The sequence below is a fragment of the Taudactylus pleione genome, unplaced genomic scaffold, assembly GCF_031769625.1.
Source record: "Taudactylus pleione unplaced genomic scaffold, aTauple2 ptg001431l, whole genome shotgun sequence".
NCBI lineage: Eukaryota > Metazoa > Chordata > Amphibia > Anura > Myobatrachidae > Taudactylus > Taudactylus pleione.
Genome location: NW_028285830.1, coordinates 100,133 through 114,103, shown reverse-complemented (window position 1 = coordinate 114,103; position 13,971 = coordinate 100,133). Strand labels below are relative to the sequence as shown.

The 13,971-nt window shown below is 45.6% G+C and overlaps 1 protein-coding gene across 6 annotated transcripts in view; it reads left to right on the top strand.

Annotated features, from left to right (window-relative positions):
• Positions 1-13,971, top strand: part of MCOLN3 (mucolipin TRP cation channel 3) — a 96,954-nt gene that overhangs the window by 37,057 nt on the left and 45,926 nt on the right. For all 6 annotated transcript variants that reach the window (XM_088463706.1, XM_088463710.1, XM_088463707.1 and 3 more), the window contains exons 4-7: positions 653-806; positions 2,303-2,387; positions 2,468-2,564; positions 5,213-5,312. In XM_088463706.1, coding sequence (XP_088319832.1) covers positions 653-806; positions 2,303-2,387; positions 2,468-2,564; positions 5,213-5,312 — 436 coding nt within the window. The remainder of the gene's footprint in view (positions 1-652; positions 807-2,302; positions 2,388-2,467; positions 2,565-5,212; positions 5,313-13,971) is intronic.

Below are 13,971 nucleotides of genomic sequence, written 5' to 3'. Positions count from 1 at the left end.
TTACTGAGTGTTCTCTCTACTAGTGTTACTCAAAGGTGCGAATCCGGCCTAAACCGATGGACAGTTGGATTTTATATATCTATAGTAAGATAGAGAATGAAAGTCTGCGTCTGATTGGCGAAGAGTCTATTTAATTAGGCAAGAATTACTCGGACCTTTGAGAAATGTTTGTAAATTACAGTCTTTATACTATGTGGGCCTAATACAGGGCAAGAAACAAGTCACTGGGTGTCACATAACTGGTATGCAGGGGTGGGCTAGGCCGGGGGGCAGGGCGCCATCTGGCCTCTGGCCCGATATGATGTAAGCCCTGGAAGCACCGCCAGCTGCATATTACACACACGTGCAGGGCCGGCCCTAGGCATAGGCAACACTTGGAACTGGCTGAAATCAGCATCTGACCATATTCTGACTGTGGAGGCGCAGGGGGCTGGAGAGACTGAGCACTGGGGGGGGAACGGGGCGGGGGGGGGGCTGCTGTCTATGATTCCTCGGATCTTTCAGCCAGTGATCCCAGGAGTCTGACATAAGCTGAACTGTCTGTCACTTTAGACCCCACTGATCACTGGCTGAGATAGTGACTCCTTAGATGTAATCTTAGAGTGTTGTGTGTTCTCAGTGTAATACTAATAACTGTACCTTTCATCCCCAGTACCTGGAGCTAAGGAACATCTCTCTTGGGAACCATGCCTATGAGAGTGGGGACGGAGCATATGCCGGGCTGACGGCCTGCCAGTACTTCTATAGACAGGGCAGCATCTTCCCCGGAAATGACACCTTTGATATTGACCCAAACATTGAGAAAGGTAACAGGCAGATCCCTGTATAGGACAGGTATGGAACACATGTACAGGTAGCCGTATGGACCTGGAGGCGTCGCCCACCAGCAGCCAATCAGATTCTGTCATTTCTCTACTCCCGCTTAGACGATGACTTGTCGGTCACTATAGGGGGATCCTCTCTTACATGTAACTGCCAGTAATCTGCTTCTATGTATCATTCGCTTAGACCCTTTGTCCAGAACGCTTTTTGAATTTCAATATCTCAAAGACTAATTAAGATATTAATGTGATTCTTTTTGTGACGGATTTCTATCAGCAATAAATGACAGAATTTGGAATAAAACTGTATAAAATTTGATGGGAAAAAAAAATCGCCAAAACCCATAATAAATACTTTGTTATAGCTAACCTGAAAATGTCAAGAAAACTACCAGTACACAGAGCGCCCACAGTTACCCGGGGGAAGCGGGATAGGGGTGACCGCCACCGGCTGCTGTTCTCACGCACTAATGGTGGTCTGTGCTCTCACATGGACCCGATGCCTTAGCCATGTGCGGGCACTGTTTACGTTCTGCCCAGTTCAGCTCCTGATTGGCCACCTGGCTGCGTGACGTAGCTATTACGTAATGAGGGAGGGCGTGCGGGAGGCACAACACGTGAGGCTGCTGCCGTAAGGGGCGCTCTTCCCCACCTACTTTCTCCAACACGTCAATTCCAGGCTCGCAACTCCCAGCCAATCAGCGCCAGGTTTGCGCCTAGAAAGCCACGCCTCTTTTATCTGCTTTCCACGAGAGCTGCCGGCAGTCGCTGATTGGCGGGGGGCTGGGAGATTGTGAGGTGGAGTCAGTAGCGAAAGACATCGCTGTAGAAGACCGGCGCGTTCTAAGTACAGATCCCAGTCAGTCAGTAATTTGCATACACACAATCAGATTTTGTGTCAGATCTGAACGATAACGATTTTAAAAATCGTTCAGTCGTTCATATCTGATGTCAGATAACGATATCTGACATCTGATGTGTTTGCAGTCAGATTTGGACGATTTCATTCATTTTAATGCAGTCTTCAATCGTTCAATCGATCATCGGTCATCGGTCATCTGACAGATCTGACCGTGTGTATGCACCATTACAGTATCATAAGCACAAACATAGAACATAATGAAAGACAAGGAATTATTGTGTATCTAATAGCGCATGACCACTATGTAAACATACTGGAGAGAAAACACCAAGTAAGAGAGTACACAAATCACAATACATCAGGCGGAGGCACCAGAGACACCCGTGGGTGTATTAGAGTATTAGCTAGATTTTTAGGGTACAGCAAAGTGTACACAGCGCTGTACATAGAATATATATTATAACATTGCATCAGTCCCCTTAAGTGAAACCCTGACATAGACCCATGCCAACATAAACGTGCCGTTAGCAATTAGCCGATACTAAGTCTCCTCTGTCAGATGGAAGAATCATGTAGGGATCGTATAGAGGGTGTAATATCGTTATCTCTCTGCTCCTAGAATGCTTCTATGTGGAGCCAATGACACCGATAACTGATCACGCTCTGGCAGAGAAGCTCTGGAACATGACACTGGACTTTTACCGGTGAGTCAGGGTCTCAGAGTGAGCTGCCCAGTGTCCCTGTGCCGCTGTGCGCTCACCAGGTGAATTATTTATCTCCGCAGGCTCGTCATAGTGGAGATCGTGTTTAAGCTGAAAGCTATCAACCTGCAGACCATCCGCCATCACGAGCTGCCAGACTGCTATGACTTTACAGTGACCGTGAGAACGTGTGATGTGCCATGTGCTGCTTAGCGAATAGCGTATAACGTACCAATCTGTCCTTAGGTTACACTGGCATCAACAATGGCCAATTAACCCTATGCCGCAGCCTGTTCACAAGTCAGCCATTAAAACTAATTGGATTATTATTGGGCATGTTGGTAAATGTGGCTGGATGATGACCGCCATTGTCCGCTTTGCGTCATCTCTACCTACAGAGATCCGGTTGTTTATTGTGAAAAAAAGTGGCACGGGCTCATTCTGCTCTGCCACCTGCATGTGTGCCCCTGTAGCTAATTGGACACGGAGTGGCCTCTGACTATCACTTATAGGTACAGTAATGCTACATATATTGTCCTACTCTTCTCTGAAGATGTAATCAGCCCGACTCTGGGGGTCATTCAGACCCGCTCGTGAGCGGCAGTACGCTCGCAAGCGGGTCGATGTTCCCCCACTGCGCATGCGCACGACGGAGGGAGCTCCGTCGTGCGCATGCGCGAGACCCGGCGAGCGACGGGCTCTCCATCGCTCCGGGTCTCGCACCAAAGGGGGCGTGCTGTCGATGTTGATTGACAGCACGCCCCCTTTGGTGGGCGTGCCCGGGGGCGTGCCTGCCAGGCGGAGACGTTCCCATGGGAACGCCTACCGTCTCAAGCCGGCCCCACTGACATCACTAGTGATGTCAGTGGGAGTGATTTTGGCTCTGATAGAGCCAAAATCACTCCAGGGCTTGCGGCAGCGAGACCCTACCGCAGGGTCTCCGTCGCAAGCCCGATGGTCGCGATGGTCAAGACCATCCCGACCATCATCATGGACGCTCACTATAGCTGTGGGTGGTAACCCACAGCTATGCGAGCGTCCATGAGGACGCTCCAAAAAAAGGTAGGAGGGCCCTGATTCAGAGCGAGCGCTGTGGTCAGAGCGTCCGGCTCTGAATCAGGCCCTCTGAGTCTTGGCCACTGTCTCTACGTCTGTGTGTTGGACAAAGTCACCGTTGTTTACAGTTAGACAAGTTCATTTGCGTCATATAAATTGCAACACATTTCCGGAGGACTTTGGATCAGCATTAAAATGAAATAGATTTGGGTTTATTGCATACACAGGTATCCGAGGTCGGGTTTATTGCATACACAGGTATCCGAGGTCGGGTTTATTGCATACACAGGTATCCGAGGTCGGGTTTGTTGCATACACAGGTATCCGAGGTCGGGTTTATTGCATACACAGGTATCCGAGGTCGGGTTTATTGCATACACAGGTATCCGAGGTCGGGTTTATTGCATACACAGGTATCCGAGGTCGGGTTTATTGCATACACAGGTATCCGAGGTCAGGTTTATTGCATACACAGGTATCCGAGGTCGGGTTTATTGCATACACAGGTATCCGAGGTCGGGCTGCTCAGAACAAACATCTCACAGCATCTGATAATAACGTAAATGTAATTATAATTAGGGCGTTTCTCCGATTTATTGGGCCTGATTGGGAAATGGACACAAGTGGTGTAGGTGCTGCGCCTTTCGTAGCAGCGGATCTGAGAAGTTATGTTAACGCTGCAGGTGGCGTCTTATGTAAAAATACGCCGACTGCCGGCCTCTAAGATCCGCTGCCTGCCTCCGAGGACGAAGCATCATATCACTATTGGCAACATCGGGCATCTGAGGAAACCTAAAGTTGCTCATAGTGCTCCCCTTACCTAAGCTGCGGAGGCCAGCGTTTCTGCAACCAAAGCAGCAGCCACTGGCATCGGCACGCCTCAAAAACATTGCTGATACGCCCCTGTTATCCTCAGCGCTCCCCCTCCCGGCCCCCAAACAGCAGCACACTGGGCCTGATTCAGAGCCAGACGCTATTTGCGCTCGCTCGTTCAGAAAATAGGGGTGGCTATTCAAATGAACCGTTCGCTCTTTGCGGTCTGTTCACGCCTCTAGGTCTGAACGAGCGAACAAAACATGCGGTCGTTTTTTGGGAAACTACGCCCCCTGGCCGCTCGCATCCTACGTCATGTCCGCTATTTATTAGATTAATCGAGTACATCGACCAGCGTATGAACTGCTCGCTATTCTTGTGGTTGGTTTTTGCTACCATAATCTTGCGAGCAGTTCTGACTATAAAATAACCCAGTTACGTGGTCAATGACGCTACTGTATTAATTATGCACACCCATAAAACACCCGTTTTGACCTTTAAGCACGCCTGCGTTCGGATCTCCACTCCCCGTTTTCAAGCACCTTCCCCTGTTACCACCCACATACGCCTCATTCTGTCACTCAAAATAGCAGGCATTCGCTATTTAGCGAACAAACGATTTTCGGCCGCACTGACTGGTTCGCGCATGCGTATTACGATCCCTACGCATGCGCAGTTGTGCAAACATCGCTCGGAACGAACGAGCGGCCGCTTACGAGCGGCTCTGAATCAGGCCCACTGTCCATCCAGCGACGTCTGCTGTGTAGGACCAGGTCTGCACACGTGCAGTGAGTCCTGCACAGATCATAAACCACCGGTCAATGGCAGACGACTCGCCACAGTGTCTGGGCATTAATGGGGCCCATTATGTGCTCGGATTGCTCAGTAAGGAATGCATGCCGCGTGTGTACGACACATCTTACTGAATGGTAACCTGTGCATTGCTTTGTTTCTTGCAGATCACATTTGATAACAAAGCACACAGCGGACAGATTAAAATAAGTTTAGATAATTATGTTGCCATCCAGGAATGCAGAGACTGGCACGTGTCTGGCTCCAGTACGTACAACCTGATGTTATTATTTACTTTCTCCATCAGCAGCCATTATATTGGGGTGAACATCGTAAACTTTGGACAGGATGTCTCTAGATTCCTTGTTGTTTGCAATACACCACACTTTCCAGCCAGTCATCTGCTTCCTGGGGTAATACTGTGTCCATGTTGAAAGCCTGTAAAGGCAAAGGGTCCCGAATCATTCTGATTGTACGATATTCCGATATTTGCGCAGTTTGGCCAATGTTGTTATTATTACAGTGCATGCGTCCAAGTCACACAGCGCATGCGTCCCTGGGCTGCTGCGATGTCGCTCGCAGAAAGGATTTAGACCCAAAGTGATAGACAGTTAGGGATCGTGAGTGGTGACAGAGGGGTGATTAGAGAAACGCGCAGGGGGAGGGGGGTCGCAACCGTTTTTTAGGACCATTGTAAATAGCCATAGGGCTACTCAGAAGACCGATGATCGACTGATCTGCGGCCCATGCTGCGTCTTTTTACACGGCTGCTTTGATTTGTGAAGCCGCAGTTGGGCGTCTCCATACATATGCCGGCAGCTGCGACATTTGCATAGTAAGTGTCGCAGCGCGCCAGGCTTCAGCCCTATGCCTCTGCAGCCGCTGGGGGCACGCTGCGGTGCGTCCCCGGCGGTGCGTCCCTCTACTTCCAGGTAGTTGCTGCGGCTCCCGTAGGACCGCTCAGCAGTTGTCTTAAAGGGCCAGGCGCATCGTAGGTGACGTCACATGGGCGCCAAATGTAAGTCTCCTATATAAAGTGTCTTTTTCGCACTGCTAATGTGATAGAAGATTCTGGTGAGCAGCACTGATGTCTGCTTAGATGTAGTCTCGGCGCAATGCTTTTCTTATTCAATTGGGCGCGAGAAATTCAGGTGTGCTACTTTCTATAGGAATTAACACAGGTGTATTCTCTCATGTCAGGAACATGTGCAAAGTCAGAGAAAACCTTGGGACTTCACTCAGAAGCACTAGGACACCCCCTCCCCTAATTAGGCAAATGGAAGTTTAAAAATTACAAATAAATAATTAAGTGGCCTCAAATTACCATAAAATCAACTTTTCTGTTTTGCTTTTAAACTAGTTTTGTTTGGTAAAAAGCAGCATTTTTTGTTTAATTGCAATTTTTTCCATTCCCAAATCTGCCATTTTATACATTATTAAAGCTCAAAATATTTTTCTTTTGGACAATAATTTACATTTAGGGCCAAAAGTAATAGGGTGAGAGTTTAGAAAGTGTGAGGGTTTAGCAGTAAACTCGGCCAATGTAATAGAGTCTGAGGGCCTGATTCAGCGAGGAACGCAGTTGCTTATAGGCACGCAATCGGTCAATTATTACGTACTGCGTATGCGTGCGCAAACTAGCCACTGCGCTCAGGACTGATGGTGGAGTGATTGACAGGAAGTGCCGTTTGTGGGTGGTGACGGGGGGGGGGGGGTCCGGCGAACGCAGTCAGACGCCGCCTGAGGCCTCATAGCGTGCGTGAAGTTAGCAATTCCTGAGTGAGGTCTGACCTGCTGTAACTGTGCGTATGGGTCCAATGTTACCGATTGTTTCTCTATGTTGCCCTAGTATACGGATGTGAGTAAGGGGGAAGTTGGCGTCCTTATGTCAGGCTGCGATCGCAATGCGAATGCAAATATGTAGAAATCACAATATTCGCAATTGCGCTGCGTGCGTATAACCAGAATAGCGATCCGTAATGATTCAGGCCTTGAGAACATACAAACTCGCTGTTTTTAGACTCAAAAGACTCTCATGATTTAAACTCATCCAGATGTTTTCCCATTTTGAAGATAAGACTCGAATTTACTGCTAAACTCTCAAATTTTCTAAACTCTCACACTATTACATTTGCCCGAATACTGTTTTTTCACTTGGGCAGCTCTTGAATTGGGAGCGCACATACCCATGTATGCCCCTTACATCAGCCATAATCCTTACCCTACTGATTATATATGCTGTGCTATCTCCTGCTTCTATACGAAGCTAAGTGTTATCTGTATCTGCCCCTTACAGCAGCCATAATCCTTACCCTACTGATGATATATGCTGTGCTATCTCCTGCTTCTATACATAGCTAAGTGTTATCTGTGTCTGCCCCTTACAGCAGCCATAATCCTTACCCTACTGATGATATATGCTGTGCTATCTCCTGCTTCTATACGAAGCTAAGTGTTATCTGTATCTGCCCCTTACAGCAGCCATAATCCTTACCCTACTGATGATATATGCTGTGCTATCTCCTGCTTCTATACATAGCTAAGTGTTATCTGTGTCTGCCCCTTACAGCAGCTATAATCCTTACCCTACTGATGATATATGCTGTGCTATCTCCTGCTTCTATACATAGCTAAGTGTTATCTGTGTCTGCCCCTTACAGCAGCCATAATCCTTACCCTACTGATGATATATGCTGTGCTATCTCCTGCTTCTATACGAAGCTAAGTGTTATCTGTATCTGCCCCTTACAGCAGCCATAATCCTTACCCTACTGATGACATATGCTGTGCTATCTCCTGCTTCTATACGAAGCTAAGTGTTATCTGTATCTGCCCCTTACAGCAGCCATAATCCTTACCCTACTGATGACATATGCTATGCTATCCCCTGCTTCTATACGAAGCTAAGTGTTATCTGTATATGCCCCTTACAGCAGCCATAATCCTTACCCTACTGATGACATATGCTGTGCTATCTCCTGCTTCTATACATAGCTAAGTGTTATCTGTGTCTGCCCCTTACAGCAGCCATAATCCTTACCCTACTGATGATATATGCTGTGCTATCTCCTGCTTCTATACATAGCTAAGTGTTATCTGTGTCTGCCCCTTACAGCAGCCATAATCCTTACCCTACTGATGATATATGCTGTGCTATCTCCTGCTTCTATACAAAGCTAAGTGTTATCTGTGTCTGCCCCTTACAGCAGCTATAATCCTTACCCTACTGATGATATATTCTGTGCTATCTCCTGCTTCTATACGTAGCTAAGTGTTATCTGTGTCTGCCCCTTACAGCAGCCATAATCCTTACCCTACTGATGATATATGCTGTGCTATCTCCTGCTTCTATACGAAGCTAAGTGTTATCTGTATCTGCCCCTTACATCAGCCATAACCCTTACCCTACTGATGATATATGCTGTGCTATCTCCTGCTTCTATACGAAGCTAAGTGTTATCTGTGTCTGCCCCTTACAGCAGCCATAATCCTTACCCTACTGATGATATATGCTGTGCTATCCCCTGCTTCTATACGTAGCTAAGTGTTATCTGTGTCTGCCCCTTATATCAGCCATAATCCTTACCCTACTGATTATATATGATGTGCTATCTCCTGCTTCTATACGAAGCTAAGTGTTATCTGTGTCTGCCCCTTACAGCAGCTATAATCCTTACCCTACTGATGATATATGCTGCGCTATATCCTGCTTCTATACGAAGCTAAGTGTTATCTGTGTCTGCCCCTTACAGCAGCTATAATCCTTACCCTACTGATGATATATGCTGTGCTATCCCCTGCTTCTATACGAAGCTAAGTGTTATCTGTGTCTGCCCCTTACAGCAGCTATAATCCTTACCCTACTGATGATATATGCTGCGCTATATCCTGCTTCTATACGTAGCTAAGTGTTATCTGTGTCTGCCCCTTATATCAGCCATAATCCTTACCGTACTGATGATATATGCTGTGCTATATCCTGCTTCTATACGTAGCTAAGTGTTATCTGTGTCTCCCTCTTACAGCAGCCATAATCCTTACCCTACTGATGATATATGCTGTGCTATCTCCTGCTTCTATACGTAGCTAAGTGTTATCTGTGTCTGCCCCTTACAGCAGCCATAATCCTTACCCTACTGATTATATATGCTGTGCTATCTCCTGCTTCTATACATAGCTAAGTGTTATCTGTGTCTGCCCCTTACAGCAGCCATAATCCTTACCCTACTGATTATATATGCTGTGCTATCTCCTGCTTCTATACGTAGCTAAGTGTTATCTGTGTCTGCCCCTTACATCAGCCATAATCCTTACCCTACTGATGATATATGCTGTGCTATCTCCTGCTTCTATACGTAGCTAAGTGTTATCTGTGTCTGCCCCTTACAGCAGCCATAATCCTTACCCTAATGATAATATATGCTGTGCTATCTCCTGCTTCTATACGTAGCTAAGTGTTATCTGTGTCTGCCCCTTACAGCAGCAGCCATAATCCTTACCCTACTGATAATATATGCTGTGCTATCTCCTGCTTCTATACGTAGCTAAGTGTTATCTGTGTCTGCCCCTTACAGCAGCCATAATCCTTAACCTAATGATAATATATGCTGTGCTATCTCCTGCTTCTATACGTAGCTAAGTGTTATCTGTGTCTGCCTCTTACAGCAGCTATAATCCTTACCCTACTGATTATATATGCTGTGCTATCTCCTGCTTCTATACGTAGCTAAGTGTTATCTGTGTCTGCCCCTTACAGCAGCCATAATCCTTACCCTAATGATAATATATGCTGTGCTTTCTCCTGCTTCTATACGTAGCTAAGTGTTATCTGTGTCTGCCCCTTACAGCAGCCATAATCCTTACCCTAATGATAATATATGCTGTGCTTTCTCCTGCTTCTATACGTAGCTAAGTGTTATCTGTGTCTGCCCCTTACAGCAGCCATAATCCTTACCCTAATGATAATATATGCTGTGCTATCTCCTGTTTCTATACGTAGCTAAGTGTTATCTGTATCTGCCCCTTACAGCAGCCATAATCTTTACCCTACTGATGATATATGCTGTGCTATCTCCTGCTTCTATACGTAGCTGTGTTATCTGTGTCTGCCCTTTACAGCACCATAATCCTTACCCTACTGATGATATATGCTGTGCTATCTCCTGCTTCTATACGTAGCTAAGTGTTATCTGTGTCTGCCCCTTACAGCTGCCATAATCCTTACCCTACTGATGATATATGCTGTGCTATCTCCTGCTTATATACATAGCTAAGTTTTATCTGTGTCTGCCCCTTACAGCAGCCATAATCCTTACCCTACTGATGATATATGCTGTGCTATCCCCTGCTTCTATACGAAGCTAAGTGTTATCTGTATCTGCCCCTTACATCAGCCATAACCCTTACCCTACTGATTATATATGATGTGCTATCTCCTGCTTCTATTCGTAGCTAAGTGTTATCTGTGTCTGCCCCTTACAGCAGCCATAATCCTTACCCTACTGATGATATATGCTGTGCTATCTCCTGCTTCTATACGCAGCTAAGTGTTATCTGTGTCTGCCCCTTACAGCAGCTATAATCCTTACCCTACTGATGATATATTCTGTGCTATCTCCTGCTTCTATATGTAGCTAAGTGTTATCTGTGTCTGCCCCTTACAGCAGCCATAATCCTTACCCTACTGATAATATATGCTGTGCTATCTCCTTCTTCTATACGTAGCTAAGTGTTATCTGTGTCTGCCCCTTACAGCAGCCATAATCCTTACCCTACTGATGATATATGCTGTGCTATCTCCTGCTTCTATACGTAGCTAAGTGTTATCTGTGTCTGCCCCTTACAGCAGCCATAATCCTTACCCTAATGATAATATATGCTGTGCTATCTCCTGCTTCTATACGTAGCTAAGTGTTATCTGTGTCTGCCCCTTACAGCATCCATAATCCTTACTCTACTGATAATATATGCTGTGCTATCTCCTGCTTCTATACGTAGCTAAGTGTTATCTGTGTCTGCCCCTTACAGCAGCCATAATCCTTAACCTAATGATAATATATGCTGTGCTATCTCCTGCTTCTATACGTAGCTAAGTGTTATCTGTGTCTGCCCCTTACAGCAGCTATAATCCTTACCCTACTGATTATATATGCTGTGCTATCTCCTGCTTCTATACGTAGCTAAGTGTTATCTGTGTCTGCCCCTTACAGCAGCCATAATCCTTACCCTAATGATAATATATGCTGTGCTTTCTCCTGCTTCTATACGTAGCTAAGTGTTATCTGTGTCTGCCCCTTACAGCAGCCATAATCCTTACCCTAATGATAATATATGCTGTGCTTTCTCCTGCTTCTATATGTAGCTAAGTGTTATCTGTGTCTGCCCCTTACAGCAGCCATAATCCTTACCCTAATGATAATATATGCTGTGCTATCTCCTGTTTCTATACATAGCTAAGTGTTATCTGTATCTGCCCCTTACAGCAGCCATAATCTTTACCCTACTGATGATATATGCTGTGCTATCTCCTGCTTCTATTCGTAGCTGTGTTATCTGTGTCTGCCCCTTACAGCACCATAATCCTTACCCTACTGATGATATATGCTGTGCTATCTCCTGCTTCTATAGGTAGCTAAGTGTTATCTGTGTCTGCCCCTTACAGCAGCCATAATCCTTACCCTACTGATAATATATGATGTGCTATCTCCTGCTTCTATACATAGCTAAGTGTTATCTGTGTCTGCCCCTTACAGCAGCCATAATCCTTACCCTACTGATGATATATGATGTGCTATCTCCTGCTTCTATACATAGCTAAGTGTTATCTGTGTCTGCCCCTTACAGCAGCCATAATCCTTACCCTACTGATGATATATGCTGTGCTATCCCCTGCTTCTATACGTAGCTAAGTGTTATCTGTGTCTGCCCCTTACAGCAGCCATAATCCTTACCCTACTGATGATATATGCTGTGCTATCTCCTGCTTATATACATAGCTAAGTGTTATCTGTGTCTGCCCCTTACAGCAGCCATAATCCTTACCCTACTGATGATATATGCTGTGCTATCTCCCGCTTCTATACAAAGCTAAGTGTTATCTGTGTCTGCCCCTTACAGCAGCTATAATCCTTATCCTTCTGATGATATATTCTGTGCTATCTCCTGCTTCTATACGTAGCTAAGTGTTATCTGTGTCTGCCCCTTACAGCAGCCATAATCCTTACCCTACTGATAATATATGCTGTGCTATCCCCTGCTTCTATACGAAGCTAAGTGTTATCTGTGTCTGCCCCTTACAGCAGCCATAATCCTTACCCTACTGATGATATATGCTGTGCTATCTCCTGCTTATATACATAGCTAAGTGTTATCTGTGTCTGCCCCTTACAGCAGCCATAATCCTTACCCTAATGATAATATATGCTGTGCTATCTCCTGCTTCTATACGAAGCTAAGTGTTATCTGTGTCTGCCCCTTACAGCAGCCATAATCCTTACCCTACTGATGATATATGCTGTGCTATCCCCTGCTTCTATACGTAGCTAAGTGTTATCTGTGTCTGCCCCTTATATCAGCCATAATCCTTACCCTACTGATTATATATGATGTGCTATCTCCTGCTTCTATACGAAGCTAAGTGTTATCTGTGTCTGCCCCTTACAGCAGCTATAATCCTTACCCTACTGATGATATATGCTGCGCTATATCCTGCTTCTATACGAAGCTAAGTGTTATCTGTGTCTGCCCCTTACAGCAGCTATAATCCTTACCCTACTGATGATATATGCTGTGCTATCCCCTGCTTCTATACGAAGCTAAGTGTTATCTGTGTCTGCCCCTTACAGCAGCTATAATCCTTACCCTACTGATGATATATGCTGCGCTATATCCTGCTTCTATACGTAGCTAAGTGTTATCTGTGTCTGCCCCTTATATCAGCCATAATCCTTACCGTACTGATGATATATGCTGTGCTATATCCTGCTTCTATACGTAGCTAAGTGTTATCTGTGTCTCCCTCTTACAGCAGCCATAATCCTTACCCTACTGATGATATATGCTGTGCTATCTCCTGCTTCTATACGTAGCTAAGTGTTATCTGTGTCTGCCCCTTACAGCGCCATAATCCTTACCCTACTGATAATATATGCTGTGCTATCTCCTGCTTCTATACGTAGCTAAGTGTTATCTGTGTCTGCCCCTTACAGCAGCCATAATCCTTACCCTACTGATTATATATGCTGTGCTATCTCCTGCTTCTATACATAGCTAAGTGTTATCTGTGTCTGCCCCTTACAGCAGCCATAATCCTTACCCTACTGATTATATATGCTGTGCTATCTCCTGCTTCTATACGTAGCTAAGTGTTATCTGTGTCTGCCCCTTACAGCAGCCATAATCCTTACCCTACTGATGATATATGCTGTGCTATCTCCTGCTTCTATACGTAGCTAAGTGTTATCTGTGTCTGCCCCTTACAGCAGCCATAATCCTTACCCTAATGATAATATATGCTGTGCTATCTCCTGCTTCTATACGTAGCTAAGTGTTATCTGTGTCTGCCCCTTACAGCATCCATAATCCTTACTCTACTGATGATATATGGTGTGCTATCTCCTGCTTCTATACGTAGCTATGTGTTATCTGTGTCTGCCCCTTACAGCAGCCATAATCCTTAACCTAATGATAATATATGCTGTGCTATCTCCTGCTTCTATACGTAGCTAAGTGTTATCTGTGTCTGCCTCTTACAGCAGCTATAATCCTTACCCTACTGATTATATATGCTGTGCTATCTCCTGCTTCTATACGTAGCTAAGTGTTATCTGTGTCTGCCCCTTACAGCAGCCATAATCCTTACCCTAATGATAATATATGCTGTGCTTTCTCCTGCTTCTGTACGTAGCTAAGTGTTATCTGTGTCTGC